Consider the following 23,305-nt stretch of genomic DNA (forward strand, 5'->3'; position numbering starts at 1 on the left):
GACATATAATAAGCTATTTCTCTATCAAGCATTGGGAAAATCATTCCCTATAGTCTGGACACAAATTTCCAACACAAGATTAACTTTTTTTCAATAGTCTAATACTACACATTGTTCATTTCTAAGGTGTAAGCTTAAATTCCAAGGACTTTATGTCGTGAACTAAATCTTTGTCTCATTAAAATTTTAAATCTTGATGCAGAATGACTACTTGTTCCATTTCAACTGACTCGTTCTGAAAAAAATTCTGAGATTTTTAATCATGTTTTATTTCTGCCATTCAATATCCAGGTCATCTCTTTTGTCTTCAGTAGATACAAGCACACCTTCTGTGTTTTCATCCTAATCACTCACATGAAAGTAGTCAGGAACTATTTTTGGCAATAAGTAAAGAAGCCCAACAAGGCAATAGCTTACATCAGGTAGGAGTTATCTCTCACATAACAACAACGAAAACAAAAGCATGGAGATAGAGTTCAGAGCTGATACAGCAATTCCCTGATGGCGTCAAAGTTCCAGGAGCTGTCTTTCTGCTCCTTCATCCATAAGGTTATACTTCCATCTTGAAAGTATCTCATGGTAGAAAGATGTTTACTGCAGCTCTAGCCATGATGTCTCAGGCAGGAAGGGGTTGGGGGGTAAAAAGATGCATGCAAACCAGATCAGGCTCACTTTTTTATCTTTCCCCAAAGCATCAGTCAAAAAATCTTGTCTTAAATGAAGAAATCAGGGGACTATAGATGCTGGAGAGGATGTGGAGAAACAGGAACCCTCTTGCACTGTTGGTGGGAATGCAAATTGGTGCAGCCGCTCTGGAAAGCGGTGTGGAGGTTCCTCAGAAAATTAAAAATAGACCTACCCTATGACCCAGCAATAGCACTGCTAGGAATTTATCCAAGGGATACAGGAGTACTGATGCATAGGGGCACTTGTACCCCAATGTTTATAGCAGCACTTTCAACAATAGCCAAATTATGGAAAGAGCCTAAATGTCCATCAACTGATGAATGGATAAAGAAATTGTGGTTTATATACACAATGGAATACTACGTGGCAATGAGAAAAAATGAAATATGGCCTTTTGTAGCAACATGGATGGAACTGGAGAGTGTTATGCTAAGTGAAATAAGCCATACAGAGAAAGACAGATACCATATGGTTTCACTCTTATGTGGATCCTGAGAAACGTAACAGAAACCCATGGGGGAGGGGAAGGAAAAAAAAAAAAAAAAAAAGAGGTTAGAGTGGGAGAGAGCCAAAGCATAAGAGACTGTTAAAAACTGAGAACAAACTGAGGGTTGATGGGGGGTGGGAGGGAGGGCAGGGTGGGTGATGGGTATTGAGGAGGGCACCTTTTGGGATGAGCACTGGGTGTTGTATGGAAACCAATTTGACAGTAAATTTCATATATTAAAAAATAAAAAAAGAAAAAAAAAGAAAAAAAAAAAAAGAAAAAAAAATCTTGTCTTGACAAGATTTCACACTGCTACCTTTACATGCAAAGGAGACCTGGAAATGTGACTTTTTAGCTGGGGACATTGTCACCTCCAACAAAGTCAGAATTCTTTTAGGTGAAGAAGGGTAAATGTTGGGTAGGCAAAAGAAGGAAGAAGGAGAGGAACAGACATTTTTCCAAGAAACTGAGCTCCTAAATGCCAGAGACCTAAACTGTGGGGATACAGGATATGGAAAGATTAGTAAGACAATCTTTCATTTTAGCCACAGTAAGTTTTTAATGTCATCATCAAATGTGATTAGAAGGCATTTTCTCCAGAAGATCAGTTTATCATATTTGCTAATCTTCCGTAGAAAGTCAAATCTCAAGTTACTGCACTGACTCTCCTTTGCAATAAATGCTTTATAAATGAAAGCACTTGGTTCACCTAATGACTAATACTCACAGGGGATTCATGATCAAATTTAGTTACTGACATTTTTATAGCAAGAAAGTGAAAATGGGATCATTTAATATTTGTCTCTTCTGGACCCAATCTACTGCACAGAGTCCAATAGTGATCTTTTTAAAGGATAGAAAACTGGAGTCTACTTCTTCAATTTCCTGTTATTCTGTACAGACAATTCTATACCACAGCCATCTGTCCACCTCTGACAGAAAGCGTTAATGTCTGAAAAAATTTCGAGACAAAAATAAATTAACAGAAGTTCCAAATACTATTTTTCTCTGAACAACATTTTTCCTTTTCCTTTTTAGAAGAAAATTAAATCTCCATAGTCGGGGAAGGATCAGATACTTCAACTATAAGTAGGTGGGAATGTTGACCTATTTGGGTAACATCCAGAACTCATTTTACTTTCAAACAGAATATATGGATACATTACAGCATTTTTAAAGATAATCTTTATCATCTTAGAATAGAATTGTTTATTAAGACTTTCTGACATAGTAGAAACAGGATAGGTCTGTGGAAAATTTTCAAAACTCCCCACAAACCATTGTCTTTTACAGCTGAAGGAAGATTTGCTCTGTGAGAAAAAACTTAACAGCTTCTGGTAAGTTTCTCCCAGAACATATCCGTCCCTTCAGACTTTGTCATAAAATTCAAAGGAATGCTAACACTTTTTGCCTTTACATGCCCCACCACTGGTTCTTTCTTTCCTCACCATTTTTTTTTTTTTTTTACAGAATTGTGACATGCCCTCTCTTTTGTACTCTGTGCAATATTAAATATACAAACAAAATAAAATGTAAACTAGGAATAAATTGGCATCAATATCTAAGGAAAGTGTTCTATGCATATGATGGGATGTGAGATAGAAAAAGGAGGGACAGGACAGTTTGGGCTTTTAATTGACTTCTTTATTAAAATTTTAAGAACAAAAATAACATGAAACAATGAAAAGATTTATAAAGAAAAAATTCACTCTCCTCTTATTGTAACCAATGTTGAGATCCTTCCACATCTCTCCCCCTACTCACACATTCTGTACGTAGCCACGTGTAAAAGTTAGGATACTCAATGCCTAACCTAAAAAAGAAAGAGTAAGTACAAGAGAAGTGTCCTCCCATCCCCCACCCCCCACCTTTTTACACTGTACTGGAAAGAAACATATGAAAAACATGGTGTTATCAGGATTCTTTCAGTTGCAAGATACAGAAACCCTATTTAAGCCAGTTTAAGCAAAAATGGGGAATTTATCATTCATGTAACTAAACTACAGAAAGGATAGGGGGGAGCCTGTGTCAGAGACAGCAGGAATTAAAAATTCAAACATTCTCAGGTCTTTGCCTTTTCCCCCTTCTCCTCTTAACTTTGCAGTCTTTCTGTCTTAAGCTATCTTTGTTAAATTTCCTCGGGAAGACTGGAACCATAGCTACTTGCAGCCCTAGGCATTCTTTCATACAATACTGAAAAAAATTTCCTTCCAGGCCATTGAGATGAAACCTTGTGACCACAGACAGTGTCTGTAACAGGAAAGATTTGGGGGATAAGTCCTAGAGAGCCAACTGCCGGCCAGGAATGGCTTGAATGAAATTAAGAAGACACCTGTTCAGTGATCCGGGAAGCCCGATGAGGTGAGGAAGGTTTAAGAAAGAACTATGGTTGATTGGTAACTTGGCTTTTACTGGATGAATATCCCTGAAAAAAGGGACTGAATTTTTGGGTCTTACCTTCTTCATCTCTAAGGTTAATGTCTGCTCTCTGAGCACCAGTGTTGTGTGGGGGAGTCAGGTCAAGTGAGGTGGCCAGTGAGGACCAGTGGAAGATACTCCACCCCATCTTAACATCCATGCTCCCGCATGAAAGTGGAAATTTTCTTACAGCCAGAATTATATATCTCTGAAGGTGCATAATGCAGTGTCTTGTTCCTGCTGATCATAGCTCAATAAAAATTAATTTATTGATAAGAGACTAAAGATGCCAAATTTAAATGCCAGTTTCTCTCAATCAAATGCTTTGGGTCCTCACAGATGCCAAGACTACCTCCAGAGTATTCTTATAGGAAACTCATTTTATAAACTAAGCTTAAAGGGGAAAAAAATCATTCCCCTTCCTGTCTAAACAACTTCATTCACAGCTCTTGCTCCCATTACCTCGTCATTTCCTCTTAATGCAAAGTGGAAAGAGCAAAAAATGCACATGTCCCACCAATCCTTTTCCCTACAGCAGCACTGGTCATAACTGATGTGAAGTCTGAGCTCCTCAAAATTATTTTTGGCTACAAACTTAGAGGGAAAAATCATCTTGCCTCCATTTCACTTCTGTGCACTAAAACCCTATTTTCTAGATTTTATGCCATGATGAGGGCCTCAAAAATCTCAAACCTCTTTAACCCCCATCGCTGTCAAAAACATGTGTTTATATTCCTTTAAATCCTTTAGTGGTTACCTGCATTTGCAAAGATTGGCTGTTTTCATGTCAAATGAATGTAAGCTCAGGAGTGCAGCAGTGAGGGATCTGGGATATAAATTGAAAGAAGGGGAAAACCTGCATGAATTGTAGTGACTTTATGCTGAAGAGGGCAGGGCCATGGAAGACATGACATAATCAGTTTCAGTTAAAATTACATTTTTATGCACTGATTTCTCACTAAAAAAATTCCCAGTGGACAAGAATGATTTCTGAACTATTTTTATCAAGCAGGGCTGCAAGTCCTGCTCTAAAATTGTCAGAAAAGTTTTATTTCACAGAATAATTGTACCCGTGCAGTCAAGTAACAATATCAAGGACAGCCAAATAACACAACAAAACCACTGCATTTTTATTCTGGAGAAATGCACGTCTGTTAGAGTGTTAAATACAAAGATAATATATGATTTTTTAAAAAATAAGAAAGAGCTAGTCTCCAAATAAAGTAATAATAAGCATCCTTATTTTTTTTTTTTTGCATTTTTCAAACCAATGTAACAGCATAGTACACATTTTATTATCCATTCTAGAGAGAGATGTACTAGTAAATTGTAGGCAAACTATGACATATTGTATAATACACTGTGAATTCCTGATCATAAAAAGGTCCAATAAATACAGAAATTTACAAAGTATTCAATGTTCAGTGGTTAAAAGAGAAGGGTTAAGTAATTATCAAGTGGGTATGTTCCTTTTCTGGGTCCTACCTGCTCCCTGTCTGTGTAGTTGGTGGGACCTGCCTTCTGGTATGACTGGAGTGACCCTTTCAGGTATCTGCTAGGTTCAGGCTTAAGTGGGACATGTCCCCAGTAATATTTGTATTAACTTGGAAACCACAAATTATGGCTTTCTTCCCTCTCCCCTAGTCCATTTATATCCAGGGAGACCTAAACTGCAGAGGCCTGGGCTCTGTGGTCATTTCCCCAGGCCAGGCCTTCTCACTGAGTGTGCTTCTGTTTGCCTTGGCTACCTGCTACTGTGCCCTCACCATGCTCTTTCTCTGCAAAGATTGTGTAGAGCTGAGTGAGGGGAGCCTTGGCTGCCACTTTGGAAAGATTGCCAATGCCTCAACCTCAGCTTGGAAGCCATCACGTTTGTCAGAAATGTCACTTTCTATATTTTCCAGGTGACAGATCTAAGCATTTAAGAGAATGCCGTTCACTGGATTTTTTCAGACTAATTTGCAATTAACTATTCAAACACAGCTCACATATCCACTTGAACCCTATGACAATGAGATCTCTGTCTAGTGTGTACAACTGAGCACATACTGAAAATTTTTTAAAAAATTTTCCCAAATGACATTAAGGCTGACACCCTTTGTTTTCCAACACGGCTTAGGTCTTGCTTAGGAAGGATGCAGATTCTCCTTGCCAACCCTCTTGTGAATCACAAAGCAGTTTTGTTTTACCTTGGGAGGGAGGGGGTTCAGGGGTGTGCAGTGTGCTAATGGCTGAGTCTGAGTGGCAATTCTGGAGCAGGGGAGGAGCCCCTATCCCACCACATTCAATGTATCTGAGGTTGTGGCACTCACACACTGAAGACTTGAGTGTCTTAGAGTGTTTTTGGAGATAGCACTTAATAAGGCACTTGAGAACCAAAAAGCTCAGTTCAATGAAATTCAACACAATGCACAGGCATGAGGTAATAACCAAGAAGAAGATGAAGATCGTTTTCTCGGTGGGTTTGGATATGAAGCAGTCCACAGTGTTGGGACAAGGCTTCAAATCACACTTCATAAGGTACGGAACACTAAAGCCATCATACAGCTTGTAAAATAAAACCAGGAAGCCAATTTCAAAACCAGTTTTAACAATGAGACTGATCAGGTAAGTGTACCACAGACCCCCATCCATCACACCTAGGCTGACATAGAGTTTCTTTCTGTGCCTTTTCTCTCTACTGTCACAACAGGCTACATGTAGAACCACAAGAAGTGAAGGCATAGAGACCATGATCAGCTGTAAGGCCCAAAGTCTGACCTGGGAAATGGGGAAGAAGTGATCAAAACACACATTTTCGCAACCAGGCTGTTTAATGTTGCACTCAAACTCTTTCTGCTCATCTTTCCACACATGCTCTGCTGCCACCATGTAGACCAGCAAACGGAAGATGAACACAACAGCCAGCCAAATCCGCCCAATTCCAGTTGAGTATTTATTTACTCCAGTTAGGAGGTCTCTGAGGAACATCCAACTCATGACTTAGGCTCAAAAGAAGGTAAGATTCTGCAAAAGAAAACAATTTCATCAAGATTCATTTATTTTCATTTTATTGATCATTTCCACTGTCTTACTTGATTATGAATTATGGACGATAAAGTTGAATTTCAACTCTGGTTGTTGAGGACTCACATTCATACAAGGAGATGACACAATTGGTCCACAGACGTAATTGATTTCTTGCCCAGTTAAGTTTGGAATTTAGTTGGTGATCCCACACACACTATCTCATTTTCAAAGAAATCCTTCCAGCTTATTGCTTCTAAGGATGGATGGGTTCTGTTAGTGATCTAGAAAAAAAAATAGATATGAATCCCAAGGTGACATTGGCACCTTGAAATACCCCTCACATACCAGCTTCTTGAAATTGTAATCTCTACTCACTTTCTCTAGTTTGTTAGTGCCCCTCCCCAATCCTTAAAGGTTATTTCCTTCCCCTAGCTTCTCTCATGTCCTGTGTCCCATATCCCATACCAACAACTGAGCTCACCTACAGTCCCATAGTGAAAAGTGAGGGTCTCCAATATGAACTTCTTCAAACTTATGTTTCCTCACCCCTGCAGGTCTACTTACATCAATGCCCAACTTAACATGCTCTACACAGTTTAGAGGGAGGGGTCAGCCTCATCTTGCCTCAAAATGATCATTCCAACTCTACACCCCACTCTTGATTTATCCATTTTCCCTGCTTCTGTATCTTCAACCTTCACTGGTTCCTTCATCTCAGCAAATAAATGTGCTTAAGTTGTATCCCTTATTTCTACTATTACAACTATCATTTACTCTTCAACTCACTGAGTCTAGTTTTTCTGCTCATCATTGCATGCTAAAATTAGCACTACCACTGACCTGCCAATCTTCTGGACACTCTGGATCTCACTTAATTTTTCTATGATACTGTTGCCTGCTCTTGTGTTCTTGAAACTCTTTGAGCCTTGACATCCAGGATCATCTTCTTTCTATTGTTTCTATCTTCTCTATTGTTCTGATTCTCTTGATTGTACCATCTTAGTTTTCTTTGTCTAATTCGTAAAAGCTCTGTCCTCTGCTCTTTTCTTACTCCATATGCTCTCCCTAGAAAATCTCATTCACTCCCAGGGATTCATCTACCATTTTCAGATTTCTGACTCTCAAATATTTGGCTTCTCACCAGATTTCCATATCTCACTGCCTCTTGGTTATCATTTAAATATGCCACAGGCCTCTCAAACTTGAAGTATCTATAGGTGAATTTATTATCTGCTCTGCTCTTTGATTTTATTGCTTAATGGCATCACCAATACCCAAGCACCCAAGTTGGAAATCTCATATTCATCCTGGACCTCTCTCTCTTATGACCCTTTAAAAATTTTTTTAAATATTTATTTACTTATTTTAAGAGAGGGGGGTGAGGAGAGTACAAGCAGGGGAGCAGCAGAGAGAGGGGGAGAGAGAGAAGGAGAGAGACAGAGAGAGAGAGAGAATTCCAAGAAGATTCCATGCTGCCAGTGCAGAGCCCAACACGGGGCTCAAACTCAGGAATGGTGAGCTCATGACCTGAGCCAAAACCAAGAGTCAGACACTTAATCGAGTCACACAGGTGCCCCTTTTATGACCCTTCTTAATTATTCACAATATTCTTCTGATTCCTCCCTCCAAATATCTCTCAAATTCATCTCCAGGTCACTGCTAAAATCTCTCTCACCTGTACAGCCTTCTCACAGCTTTCTATTTCCAGTCTTACCATCTCTTCCCCTCTCCTCCTAATATGTCCTTGATGCTATTTAATTATCTTGTACCTCTCTCCATCTCTTTTGCCCTTTTCTATATAAAAGTTGAAAGGAAACTAGGGAGCCTTCTTTTTCATTTCAGTGATGTTGTCTTTCTGGCACACTCCGCTTCCATCTTTTCTTATAATTAGATTCCCTGATTTATGTTTGTTGGGCCCATTATATACACAGCATTCTCTGTTCAGTGCTTTTGAGTTGGTCTCTCCCAACTACCCTGGAATGTGGGGGTTTTGTTTGTTTAGTTGGTCGGTTGGTTGGTTTGGTTTGTTTGTTTATGGTGGTGGATGTTTTGTTCTTTCAGATGAGAAAGCACACTCTGAAAAATGAAGCCACTTTCCCAAGGTCACAAAATAAGATGCAGAGGGTTCAAATCTAATTTCCATCACTCTAAAACAGAGCTTCTCAACGGTGGCACCATTGATATTTGGGGCTGGATAATTCTTTGTTGGAGCAGCTATCCTATGCCTTGTAGGTTGTTTAGCAGAATCTCTCGCCTCTACCAGCTAGATGCCAGTAGCACCACCTCCCCATTTTGGACAACTAAAAATGTCTCCAGACATTTCCAAATGTACCCTGTGGAGATGAGACAGAATCTCTCCAAGTGAAAACCACTTCTCATAACTCTCTGCTATAATCAGAAGATGTGGGCTAGAGCTCCAGGTCTGCCACTAATATACTTTGTGATTTCTTAGGTGAAATTCTTGCCATTTTAGTTCTTGTTTTCCAGTACAAAAATTAATTACCTTTTGCTTTCTTTCTAACTCAGCTGAAAGAGTATCATGGAAATGATCATGTGAGAGGAATGAGGAGGTTAAGAAAATTGGGATATTGTTAATATCAGCACACCTGTTGGAGCATGGCACATTACCTCTTACAGGGGAAACAATATGTAGCAAGCCCACACGCAAAAGCCCTGAGGAGATGTATGAAGGTTAAGAGATGTTTTCAGAGAAAACAAACATATATGTACACAGTGGTCTATTGAGCAGGGAATAAATACTTCAATGTCCTTGGGTTTTCAGAACACAAACAAAATTGTATTAAATAAAAAGGAGTCTCAAATCCACCTGAAAGGTCAATGTCTCCATGAATTATTAAAACAAAGTCCCAAAGGTTAAAAAGGGAAAACAAAAGGTATTATGTTTTCCTACAACATGTGTCATTGGGCATTTGTCCATATTATTTAAAAGGATATTTATGTAATGTTACAAAACATTTGAAAGTACCCTGCTGGTCATTTTAGAAAAGGGAGGAAGGCAAGAGTAGATCCAGACTGTTTTGCTAAAAGAAAAGCAGTAAGAAAGAAACTGCTGTTTGAATAGAGTTAGAAGACTGACACCATCAAATGTGTAAGAATCATGAATTTCATTTGACTGATAATTGTCTATCCTATTTTGAAATTCTCTGCTGATAGAAAGGCAGTGGCTTTTCTTAGGAGGGAAAGGTGTTCTAATATTAGTCCAGTTTTAACAAAGGTGGTTTAGTATAGCGGATAAGAGCCTGGGCACAGCATTGAACTCCATGGGTTCAAGCCCAAGTTCAGCTGTGATGATAATAGTACTAATCACGTGGGGCTCAAAACAGAGTCTGACACATGGTAGTGATCAGTAAGCATTATTATTATTATTTTGTCATCAAAAGCCTTTTCTTGGTATCAAATTGGAAGGCTTTCCAATTGCAAGTTAGTATGTTTTTTTCTCTAACTTTTTTCCTCTGAAGGTGGATAAGTTAGGAATCTTTATATAATAGCCCTTTAAGCATTTGAAAGCAGTCATTAGCTCATCATGTTTATCTCTTAATAATAATTCATATTGTCTATTTTTAATAAAGGTCTTTAATTTATCCCTTTTCTTAAGTCACTATGGATTACTCCCAATTTTTAAAGAGTTTCTACTTGCCAATTCTAATGTACCAATTTTCCTATGACTTTCTCTTTTCTCTTGAGAACTAGCAGTTAAGCGCACAGGAATTTCATTTGGAAAATTCAATTAATTAAATATTTTCAGAAAGTAAAATATTCAATATTGCCAATATCATGAATAATTTTGGGAATTGAAGATTTCCCCCAAACATTTTATCTAAATTAAAAATGGAGTCTGGTAAGTTTTAATATCCAGAATACGTAAAGAACTGCTAAAACTCAACAACAAAAGATAACTCAAACATGGACAAAAGATTTGAATAGACATATCTCCAAAGAAGATATACAAACGGCCAATCCATAGGTGAAAGGATGCTTAACGTCATTAGTCATTAGGAAAATGCAAATCAAAGCTATAAGAAGGGGCGCCTGGGTGTTCAGTCGGTTGCGTGTCCAACTCTTGATTTCAGCTCAGGTTATGATCTTAGGGTCGTGGGATCAGACTCTGCGTCAGGCTCTCTCTCTCTCTCTCTCTCTCTCTCTCTCTTTCTCTCCCTCTCTTCCTCTCTCCCTCTCCCTCCCTCTCCTTCCCTCTCTCTCCCCTCCCCTGCTCATGCTCTTTCCTTCTAAAATAAATTTGTTTTTAATGTTTAAAAAAAGCTACAATACTTACTAAGATGGGTATAGTTTTTAAAATATAAAATAACAAGTGTTGGCAAGGATGTGGGGAAATTGGAACTCTTGTACAAAGCTGGTGGGAATGTAAAGTGGGGCAGCCACTGTGGAAAACTGTTTGGCAGTTCCTCAAAAAGCTAAACATAGCATTACCATCTGACCCAGCAATTCTACTTCTAGATATATACCCCAAAATTGGAAATAGGAACTCAAAGAGATATTTGTATGACAGTTTTCATCACATTATTCTCAATAGCCAACATGTGGGAAACAACCCAAGTTACATCAAGAATGAATATGCAAAATGTGGTATACACATACAAAGGAATATTAGTTAATGAAGTTCTGATCCATGCTACAGTGAGAGTGAACTTTGAAGACATTATGGTAATAAAATATGTAAGATACAAAAGGACAAATATTGTGTGATTCCACTTGTATGAAGTCTCTAGAACAGTAGAACAGGGAAATTCATAGAGATAGAAAGTAGATTAGAGACTACCAGGGAAAGGAAGGAAGGAAGGAAGGAAGGAAGGAAGGAAGAAAGAATGGTGAGCTTTTGCTTAGTAATTACAAATTTTTGGGGGGGTTGAAAAAGTTTTGGAAATAGTGCTGATGGTTATACAATACAAATCATGTAATTAATGCCACTGAATTGTGCACTGAAAAATGATTAAAATGGAAAATTTTATGTCATATGTATTTTACCACAATGAATAAAGTTCCCCGAAAAAGTAGGTGGAAGGAAACTATTTAGAATAGAAGGAAACAATAGGGGTCCAAATAGCCTGAACATTTTAGGAGAACTGTGTTGTATAGGGAGTAGAAACAGGGACAAAAGAAAGAATAGTAATATAATATAATAAATATAATACTCATCAATGAAATAAGTTCTTATATGATTTTATTTTTTATGATTTTTGTTGTCCATATTTTTTCCAATAAGATTGTACAAAATTAAATCTGAAAGATCTAATAAAAAATAAACACTAATAAATCAGAGAGCTATCACTGTTGCATTTATAGAATGGATGTTTACAAATCAAACCATATCTGCAAGGTTACTATGTAAGAAAATCATGTGGTGAATCCTTTTCAATCTCTCTTACCTCTACGTATGTGTCTATAACTCCCAAAATTATGTATGTCCAGTCCACACCTGTCTCCTTGTCATCTCTACTAGGATGCCATCTCATAAATTCAAAATGTTTGAAAGTGAACTCATGGTGTTGCTTACTCCACCCTCCATCTCCCTGCAAAAGCATGGCACCTCAGTAGATTGTACCACCATGCAACTAGCATTGAGCCAGAAACTTCGAAGTTGTTTTTCACCTTCTCCCTACTCCAAACCCCACATCCAATCTATATTGAAGCCCAAAGTTTCTACCTTTGAAATATATCCCCCAAATTTTCACTCTTTCATCTACACTGCTTGCACCCTAATCCAAACCTTCCTCATCTCTTGCCTGGTATACCATAAAAGCTTCTTATCTGTCTCCCCTTTTCTCATTCTTGCCCTCATCCAACCTGTTTTCCATCAATAACTAGATTAACATTTAAAATGGAGATTATAGAGGTGTCTGGGTGGCTCAGTCAGTTAAGCGTCCAACTTCGGCTCAGGTCGTGATCTCACAGTTTATGGGTTCGAGCCCTGTGTCAGGCTCTGTGCCTGACAGCTCAGAGCCTGGAGCCTGCTTCGTATTCTGTGTCTCCCTCTGTCTCTGCCTTTCCCCCACTCATATTCTGTCTTTCTCTCTCTCTCTCTCTCAAAAATAAATAAACATAAAAAAAAATAAGATGGAAATTATAGGGGTGCCTGGGTGGCTCAGTTGGTAAGCATGCAACTCTTGATTTGGGCTCAGGTCATGATCTCATGGTTCGTGAGTTTGAGTCCCTCATCAGGCTCAGAGCTGACCTCGCAGAGCTTTCTGAGGGTTCTTTCTCTCCCCCCCTCTCTCTTCTACTACTCTGCTTGTGCACACTCTCTCTCAAAATAAATAAATGCACTTTAAAAATTTGCAAATAAATTAAATGGAGGTTATATCAGAAAGAAGTCAAACTTTCACTATTTGCAGACGGCATGATACTTTCTGTAGAAAGCCTTAAAGACCACCAAAAAATGGCTAGAACTGATACATGAATTCAGCAAAATTGCAAGATATGAAATCAACATACAGAAATCTGTTGCATTTCTATACACCAATCATGAAGAAGCAGAAAGAAAAATCAAAGAATTGATCCTGTTTACAATTGCGCCAAACATCCTAAGATGCCTAGGAATAAACCTAGCCAAAGAGGTAAAAGATCTGTACTCTGAAAACTATAGAATACCTATGAAAGAAATTGAAGGGGACACAAAGAAATTGAAAAACATTCCATGCTAATGAATTGAAAAACAGACACTGTTAAAATATCTATACTATCCAAAGCAATCTATATATTATATGCAATCCTTATCAAAATACCACCAACATTTTTCACAAAGCTAGAACAAACAATCCTAAAATTTGTGTGGAACCACAAAAGACTCCAAATAGCCAAAGCAATCTTGAAAAAGAAAAACAAAGCTGGAGGCATCACAATTCCAGACTTCAAGCTGTATTATAAAGCTATAGTCATCAAGACAGTATGGTACTCATTGAGGAGGGCACCTGTTGGGATGACTACTGGGTGTTGTATGGAAACCAATTTGACAATAAATTATATTTAATATAAAAAAAAGTATGGTACTAGCACAAAAACAGACACATAGATCAGTCAACAGAACAGAAAACCCAGAAAAGTACCCAAAGCTATATGGTCAACCAATCTTTGACAAAGCAGGAAAGAATATGCAATGGAAAAAAAGACAGTCTCTGCAACAAATAACGTTGGGAAAACTGGACAGCAACATGCAGAAGAATGAAACTAGACCACTTTTTTACACCAGTCACAAAAACAAATTCAAAATGGATTAAAGACCTAAATGTGAGACAGGAAACCATCAAAATCCTAGAGAGGAACACAGGCAGCAACCTGTTTGACCTCGGCCATAGCAACATCTAGCTAGACACATCATTGGAGGCAAGGGAAACAAGCAAACTTGAATTGCTGGGACTGCATCAAGATAAAAAGCTTCTACACAGCAAAGGAAACAACCAACAAAACTAAAAAGCAGCCTACAGAATGGAAGGAGGTATTTGCAAATGACATATCTGATAAAGGGTTAGTATCCAAAATCTATAAAAAATTTATCAAGTCAACACCCAAAAAACAAATAACCCAGTTAAGAAATGGACAGAAGACATGAATAGACATTTTTTCTAAAGAAGACATTCAGATAGCTAACAGACACATGAAAAGATGCTCAACATCACTCATCATCGGGGAAATCAAATCATAACGATGGGATACCACGTCACACCTATCAGAATGGCTAAAATGAACAACACAGGAAACAACAGATGTTGGTGAGATGCAGAAAAAGAGGAGCCCTCTTACACTGTTGGTGGGAATGCAAACTGGTACAGCCACTCTGGAAAACAGTATGGAGGCTCCTCAAAAAGTTAGAAGTAGAACTACCTTATGACCCAGGAATTGCACTACTAGGTATTTACCCAAAGGATACAAAAATACAGATTCAAAGGGGAACATGCACTCTGATGTTTATAGCAGCATTATCAACAATAGCCACATTATGGAAAGAGCCCAAATGTCCATTGACTGATGAATGGATAAAGAATATATGATATATATACACAAAGGAATATACTCAGTCATCAGAAAGTGAAATCTTGCCATTTGCAAGGATGTGGATGGAGCTAGAATGTATTATGCTAAGTAAAACAAGTGAGTGAGAGAAAAACAAATGCCATATGATTTCACTCATATGTGAAATTTAAGAAACAAAACAGATGAACATAAAGGAAGGGGGAAAAAAAGAAAGAGGGAAGCAAATCATAATAGACTGTCTACTATAGAGAACAAACTGAGGGTTGGTGGAGGAGAGATGGGCATGGGATGGGCTAGATGGGTGATGGGTATTAAGGAGAGCATTTTTTATGATGAGAACTGGGTATTATATGTAAGTGATGAATTACTAAGTTCAGTATTACACTATATGTTAACTAACTAGAATTTAAATAAAAATTTGAAAAAGTGCACATAGAAATATAGATTAAAAAATTAAAAATAATAATGAAAATAAAATGGAGAATATATCATCTCGTTCTATCATTTCTCTGCTTAAACCTCTAACCCGACTTCCCATTGCACTTAGGGTAGGAAAAAAAGGGAAAATATTTACCAGACGATGAAGCCTTGCATAGTGGTGCCCTTGCCTGTCTCTCCAACCTCATCTTGCACATCCCCAAGGTACAGTGAATTCCAGGCATGTTCCTCTCCTTTCATTTCCTCCTTTAGATCCTACATCCATTTTGTTCCTCCTACCTGAGATGATCTTGTCTCCCTCACCTGAATGAGAGAGGCTTTTTGTGACCCCACCAATCTAAATTAGTCTTCTTTGGTATTCTTGTTTACAATATTGGCATCTTTTCGTTCGTGCCATTTATAACTTATAATCACTTGTTTATATGACTAATATCTGAAGATACTGTGTGTTCTATAAGAGAAAGGACTAGGGATGCCAGATTGAGCAAGCAAATAAAATGTAGGCTGTCCAGTTAAATTTGAATTTCAGATAAACAATGAATAATTTCTTACTGTGCCATCCAATATTCAGGATTACTTAAACTGAAAAAGTATTCCATTATTTTTTCTTAATTACTTTTAATGTTTATTTATTTTTGAGACAGAGGGAGACAGAGCACAAGTCGGGGAGGGGCAGAGAGAGAGGGAGACACAGAATCTGAAACAGGCTCCAGGCTCTGAGCTGTCAGCACAGAGCCTGATGCAGAGCTCAAACCCACGAACCGTGAAATCATGACCTGAGCTGAAGTCGGAGGCTTAACTGACTGATGCACCCAGGCGCCCCCAAAAGTATCCATTAGTTATCTGATATTCAAAATTAACTGGACAATCTATATTTTATGTGGCAACCTAAACAAGTACTTTGATTGTCCTCTGTTGTGTACTCAGTGCCTAAGTAACAGTGCAAAATTCAGTAACAAATGGGAACACAGCTTGCTCTAAAGCTCAGAAACATTTGGAAAACTCAATCATTCTTCTCCTTATACCCAGCCTCTCTATCTCCACCTTAATTAAATTGCTATGTTCTCCACAAAACTATGCAGTCTGCTCTGAGGTCCCCACTTCCTGTAACTTCTGGATGGACCTGAGATTCAGACCATCTTGCTTCATCTCTGCAAGAAAAGCAAGTGGGAGATACCCCCAGACTTTCTCCTAAAATCCACTCCACGCTTTTGACTGCTAGATTAGAATGCTGTTTCCATCCTGTTATTCTTCTGCTTGGGAATACTCTCTAGCTTCCATGAGACTTCTGGAATAAGTTTCCGAGTCTCACCTTCGTGTTCAATATCTTACACTCTTGTGTCTACCAACATTCACCAATACCCACTTTGGTCAGATGGTTCATCCTCCCACCCACCTACCTATGTCTTCCTGTCTCAAGGCCTCATGTTCTTCTCATCTCCATGCACTTGCTCATGCTGTTCCTCCCTCCTCCCTGCCCTACCTCACTATTGCCCTCCAAGTTGTGATTTTTCTCTCTTCATATTTGTAGCCCTTAAGCCTTAGCACATATTTTAGCCCTTGGTGGCTCTCATATAGACTTTGGTGTTTCTCACCAAAGAACCTTATGCCTTGCTTTAACATGCCTTAAGACCATGTTTGTTACTTGTTTTGTATACTCCAAAGTGCTTAGCATAAAGTGGCTGTTTAGTAAATGTTTATTAGCTACATGTAGCTAAAGAAACAGCAAAGTTGTAGGTGCCTAATCTGTGTTGCACAGCAGTAAACAAAATAGACAGCGTTCCTTCTCTCAAAAACTTACAGCATAGAGGTTAAATAAGTATTTTTTTTTAGTTACCTAAATATGCAATTAGAAATTATGACAAATATATGCTCTAGGTGCAAGAGCAAGCTAGGTAGAGAAGGACCTCGCTCTCAAGGAGCTTATATTCTAGGGAGTGAGAGAAACAAACAAGAAACAAATGCATAAGATAATATCAGATAATGATGAAAGCTGTGAAGAAGCACAAGCAGAGTAATGTAATTATGATGGGTCCAGGAGAGCTTCTTTCAGTTGGCCATGGGAGGCCTCTCTGATGTGGTAACCTTTGGATCAAGCCCCAAGAGACAAGGAGTCAGCTCTACATGAAGATATGAGGAAGAACATCCTAGGAAAATGGAATGGCTGGACAGAATGAATTTGAGGAACAGAAGGCCCATGTGACTAGACCTCAGTGAATGAGGGATGGATGGCCTGAGATGAGGTTGGAAAAGGAGGTCCAGCCAGGTTACATGGCACCTTTGGAGTGGGCTGTTTCATGCTATGTCACTATAAACAAGAAGTTCACTCTTGGGACGGTTCAGTTTCCCCATCTGTAAAGGGGGATACTAATATTCTCCAAGCTGACTTCATGAGGTTTGTTGTGAATATAAATCAAGATGAAATATAAGAATTTCATAAAGCACACACACACATAAGAAAAGAAAGAAATAGCAAAGTTGAATGTTGACTCTCAGGTGAAATATTCAGTTTCAAATTTTTTTGCTCTTTGACAAGAATAAGTCACTCATACAGTCTTTGAGGACCATAATTCTTTCCATTGACCACGTTAAGAAAACTGAGCTGAAAGATGAGAAATTAAAGTAATTTTCATATTACTTTGCTATTATACTTAATACTAATATTAATAGAAAATATCCATTCATTCCTATTTACTCAACAAATTCAAATGTTAAACTTACAGCAAGGTTTTGTTTTTTTTTTTCAGGATTGGCATCAGTGTTGATTGATTCAAGTATTTCATAATTCTGTTAAAAATCCCAAGTGAAATGTGTGTGGGTGCACACGTGCACATGCACTATTGTAATGAGGAGTTGGAAGGCCCTAGTAACATTGATGAATTGTTTTAACTCTTATCTTCATGGCAGAGATCTAATCATCAAAATGCAGACTTTGGAGAAAAATGTGTAAATGTAAAAAAAAATTTTTTTTTTGAGAAAAAGAGAGCGCAAGCAGGGGAGGGGGGCACAGCAGGGAAGAGAGAGAGAATCTTAAGTAGGCTCCATGCCTAGCGTGGAGTCCAATGCAGGGCTTGATCTCATGACTGACCATGAGATTAAGAGTTGGATGCTTAACATACTAAGCTGCTCAGGCGCCTCTGTAAGTGTCAAATTTAAAATAACTATCCCCTGTGTGCCACATATTTCAGAGTCACAACCAAAAGAATGCATAGAGGAAAAAAATTTGTACACATCACAGTCTACTCTCTCAGAAGGAACTTGCATTAGTATAGCTATGAGTAAATAGATACAAATGAATAAGTTCATTTGAAGCAGTTAGGATATCATCTGATATATAACAAATATGAATTTAAATATCATCATTATGAACTTAGTGAAAGTTGAAGGACCCAAAAAGACTTGACTAAAAATCTTCCACCAACTATACTAAGTTTCTACTAACTGATCAAACAACAACAACACCATGATGAATACAATCACGGGCCTCCATAAAATGTGACATCCTGGGTGGAGAGCATAGTCAGACTAAAGTAACTCAGAATTTGGAGACAAATACCTCCTTTGAGTGTGAAATGAGTAAAAAGCCTCATGGGAAAGGATTAGCAATTTGTAGAAGAAACCTATCCCAAAGAGACCATCTGTCCCATATTCCTGGGAACTGGAAAACACCAGAACGTTAGTAGATATAAAGGTGTAAAATTATGTAAGACCTCAAACATAAAGGTGAGAATTAGAAACTTATTTTCCCATATAGTTCCCCACAACCAGAGGGTACCTGAGTAAAATGGGTAGAAGCTAATCAACCATGTGGTCCTGCACTGGCATAATGATATGGAAGCAAAGTTTAGCAGAAGAGTAGAGCTCTGTGTGAATGATACGTGAACAGAAACCACATAGACCTTCTCAATGTCTACATCAGTCTATATACAGGGAAAATATCATCTGTACATGTGTAAAATACTTCATCATTTTCTTCTGCAACCAAGGAGTCTGGATTTTCTGGAATAACCCTATTGCAAGCATGCTAAACTGATGTTAGAACTAATGAGAACATGTACAAGTTTTGGGTTGAGAAAATGAGTTACAATAACCATATAGTAGCAGCAAGGATAATTAATAATGTGACTTTTCTACATCCTGATTAAATGTCTGTTACAATCATTTGATTCTCATTCTTCCAATTAACCAAGCAACCTCTGAGTAATAATTTTCTTGCTGAGGAGATTCCTTAAACTGTGCAAGGGTATTCTCCTGAGATTACATACCCTGGAATCAGGCTCCTCTGGGTTTGGTTAATGAATCCCTTAAAGCTGATTCAACTTGGGGTGAATCATACACTTGAGCTTTTGAGCCTTTGGGACTGAACACCAGCCCACCTGTCCTTCACTTATTACAGGACGAACCTTTATGCCAACAACTTTCCTGACATGAGTCTTCACTACTTGTGTGGTTCAGCCATCTATAAGCACATGCCTTCTCTGTGCCCTGAATGGGCACAAAAACACTAAGGAGCCCTGGCACTGTTGGGAGCCGGAATCCTGCTCTGAAGTTATTAAAAAGTGCTATTTTGCAAGTTGAGTTTGAGGGGCACTGGATTTCCAATATCCTTGCAGACCACCATGACAAGCCATGAAAAAGCTGCCAGCTTCATAGGCAGCCTCTTTCACGTCTCAGTAATAACAGTGCCTGTCCTTGGATAGTGCTTGAGCGTTTCTGAAGAGTTTCACAGCATCTCATGTAACCCTCACCTCCATCCTCTGGGTTGGTATCGTCTGTGGTATGGCCCCCAATGTAGTGATGAAGAAATGGAAACTCAGAGAAGGGGGCTTGTGCAAGACTCCTCCAGAAACTCAGTAACAGAAACTCCTCAGTAGAAAACTCAGCAGCAGAACCCAGATCCCGAATGACTGGTCTCCAGCTCCCCCTCAGCAGGCTGGATTTTCTGGTTCATTAACAACTCTGTGCTACCTTGTACACAAATTATTTAACCCCTAAAGAATAGAATTTCCTCTCAGATTCTCTTTCCACCACCTGCTGACTCTTGCACCACCTGCTGACTTGCAAATTCTGTAAAATGCCCTATTTGAATACAAGGCATTTTCACTTTTAACAGTAGCCTATTTGGAAAATCCCTAAAGCAGAGTGTTTCTAAACCCAGGATCCATGACCCCTGAAGGTCTGTCATTAGATTCTCAAGGGTCTATGAGAAGTTTATATGTGTGTATTTTGTATTTTGTTTTTATGATCTTAAACAAACAAAACAATGCTGGATGACTAGTTCATAACCAAGGACTAGTTCATAGCCACAGTATTTCAGTACTCATATTTACCAGTGTTTGGCAAACTATACAGCCTGCAGGCTAAATCCAGTTTTCCACCTGTTTTGTAAATAAAGTTTTGTGGGGACACAGCCATGCCCATTCATTTACTATGGTCTATGGCTGCTTTCATGCTAAAATAACAGAGTTGAGTAGTTTCAGTGGAGATAGCACAGCCTTCAAACCCTAAATTAATTACCATCTGGCCTTTGTAGAGGTCATTTGCCGACCTCTGATATTTATGTCGTATTTGAAATCATACTGGAACCAAGTTGCAAAACTTTCATTATCTGGGCTTCCAAGAAACAACACATGATGGGTCCTGCTCAAGAGAAAGCTATGTGAAGGCATATTGACAGCACAGCGTGAATGAAGCCTGCTGGCAGTTTGAATGGAGACAAGTGAACAAGGAACAAGCCATTACCCAACCCACGGTGGGTCCACAGCTTCAAAGAATCTGGGCTTCTGCAGTCAGTATCTTATTCTCTTAGTGAGTAGTAATTTAATTTTAGCCAAACTGTGTCGTTTGTCCACTAAACTTGAATTAATTTTAATTTTATTGGTTTTGTGATATTTGATTTTTCTTTTGTAAATACAGTTGCATAAGAGCTATACGTCTAAGGATTAGCCTGTGGCTGTAAAATTATTTCACATCTAATTTTAGGTCTCATTACATATAAATAACAGTATACTAAAAAAATAAATTGTCAACATTGAGGGTACAGGAACAATGCTGAGTAAAACAGTATCCACACAGGCCGACACCTGTATATATATATACCTCTTGCCAGGTATTTTAATTTCCTGTATGAACAAAGGTATTGACATTTTTAGAGGGTCCTCTCTTCGGAACAGTGCAAAGGTTATCCTGAAGCCACACAGAAGGGGCCACTGAGAGGTCCTGGGCTGTTCCACTATGCCCCCAAATTCCACTCATTCGCATTCTGTGCTCAAGCCAGGTGCTCTGACTTGGCCACAACCACAAAGCCCCCAAGTCACTCACACATTCCAAATGGGCCATTTACTTAGAGGCAGCTTATCCAGAAAGGGTGTGTGTGATGCAGCACAAAACTGGATAGCAGTGCATTTAGTTTGTAATAATTAGGATTACTTCTCTCACCAAAACTTTTTGGAAAGAGGTAATGACTACCCAATTACAAGAAATGCCATCTTCCCTTGCATAAACAAATCCTATTATAAGAGAAATAAGCTTAACTTACCCATTGGCACAGATGTGAAGATTAAGAAGAGATCCAGTTAGTTGTTCATTTGATTAAAAAAAAATCATGAGTTGATTATATTATTTCCCTGAGAGGAAGCTAGTGCTTTAAGCTCAGGCAAATGGAGTCTAGTGGTTTCCAAGGTAGCATAAGCCAAACAGGTGTAACCTGATCGTTTGTTTTGGCTCATAACTTAGATGAGAACTCTTGTGTCTCTGCTGTTCACGATATATGTTAAAAGAGAATCGAAACTGGAAAAACTAATTCAAAGCCATTCACATACACACAATTCATTGAACATCTCTTTTTATAAAACCTTGTCATTATTTACACAAAGAAGTTGGAACAATGAGAGAAAGGTTTTCATCTCTTTAAAGGATTGAGTTGATAGAGAATAATTTAAGTCAGTCTATCTTTGATGAACTTACTTTAACTTTACATCATATACCCTATTCTTAGCAATCCAGAAAGTAAGAAGGCATAGTAAAAATCACTCTCACAAACCCAGAAAGCATCAATAACAGACACTTTGTAAGTACATAACAAACAGATGAGAGAAAGCAGGGGAGAGGCAGGAAGAAGGGGAGAAAGAGAAAGTACTTTATCTTTTTATTTCTAGGTACAAATTTGGTTACAATTAAAGATATGTGGAAATTAAAATATCATTTTTCTCTTGGAAGAAGAATAGCTTAGAAACAGAATTTCACATTTGGAAATGATATTAAATTTATGAAGTTTAAGGCCTTCATTTTATTTACTTTTTAAAAAAATTTTAATGTTTATTTTTGAGAGGGAGAGAGACAGCACGTGAGTGGGGGAAGGGTAGAGAGAGAGGGAGACACAGAATCCGAAGCAGGCTCCAGGCTCTGAGCTGTCAGCACAGAGCCTGACAAGGGGCTTGAACCCACAAACCGTGAGATCATGACCTGAGCCAAAGGCAGGCGCTTCACCAACTGAGCCACCCAGGTGCCCCAAGGCCTTCATTTTTTTTATAATTTTTTTTTAACGTTTATTTATTTTTGAGACAGAGAGAGACACAGAGCGTGAACAGGGGAGGGGCAGAGAGAGAGGGAGACACAGAATCTGAAACAGGCTCCAGGCTCTGAGCTGTCAGCACAGAGCCCGACGCGGGGCTCGAACTCACGGACCGTGAGATCATGACCTGAGCCAAAGTCGGACGCTTAACAGACTGAGCCACCCAGGCGCCCCCAAGGCCTTCATTTTAATGATGAGAAAACAGAACCACAGACAGCAGCCTGTGTCAGGTCCCAGAGCTAAGATAGAGAGTGTAGGAAGTACCTGGAGATGAATGCCAAGTCTCAGAGATCTTTCCTTTACTCTGTGATAGCCACCTCTGCAGACCATGTGAATTTCCGTACAGGTTCTCTCTTACTGCTCTTAGCATTTGTGGCCTTTAAAATGATACCATATATTGATATATTCAATCCAAAATTCAAAGAAAAGTGCAGTTTATTTTGAAAAATCATCTATTTACATTATTAATTATATTACTGGATAATTACTGGATAAATCCTCTCTATACCCCCAAAAGCAAATCTGGTTTGGTTTGGTTTTTACAGAGATCTCAGGATCCCAGAATAGTGACCCAGTTTCCAAAGGGTTACTATCACAGTAAGATCCCAGAGTCTTGTCTCTGGAATCGGTCACCCTTCTCAGTTCCCACTCCTTTGTTTATAATTAGTGCTTACCAAGCTTTATCC

At 38.6% G+C, this 23,305-nt stretch overlaps 1 protein-coding gene across 2 annotated transcripts; it reads right to left on the minus strand.

The window, feature by feature from the left end:
- Nucleotides 1-4,373: 4,373 nt before the first annotated feature.
- Nucleotides 4,374-21,708, minus strand: GJB7 (gap junction protein beta 7). Of its 2 annotated transcripts, XM_049653985.1 has the most exons (3): nt 21,585-21,708; nt 6,725-6,882; nt 4,459-6,598 (listed from the first exon to the last, which is right to left on the minus strand). In XM_049653985.1, the coding sequence occupies exon 3, from the start codon at nt 6,569-6,571 to the stop codon at nt 5,708-5,710; it is 864 nt and encodes a 287-aa protein (XP_049509942.1). In that variant the 5' UTR covers nt 6,572-6,598; nt 6,725-6,882; nt 21,585-21,708; the 3' UTR covers nt 4,459-5,707. The 2 variants fall into 2 exon arrangements, with proteins under 2 accessions (XP_049509943.1, XP_049509942.1); XM_049653986.1 differs by lacking the exon at nt 6,725-6,882 and having other exon boundaries at nt 4,374-6,598.
- Nucleotides 21,709-23,305: the final 1,597 nt, after the last annotated feature.

Source organism: Panthera uncia, assembly GCF_023721935.1.
Source record: "Panthera uncia isolate 11264 chromosome B2 unlocalized genomic scaffold, Puncia_PCG_1.0 HiC_scaffold_24, whole genome shotgun sequence".
In the NCBI taxonomy this organism is placed as follows: domain Eukaryota; kingdom Metazoa; phylum Chordata; class Mammalia; order Carnivora; family Felidae; genus Panthera; species Panthera uncia.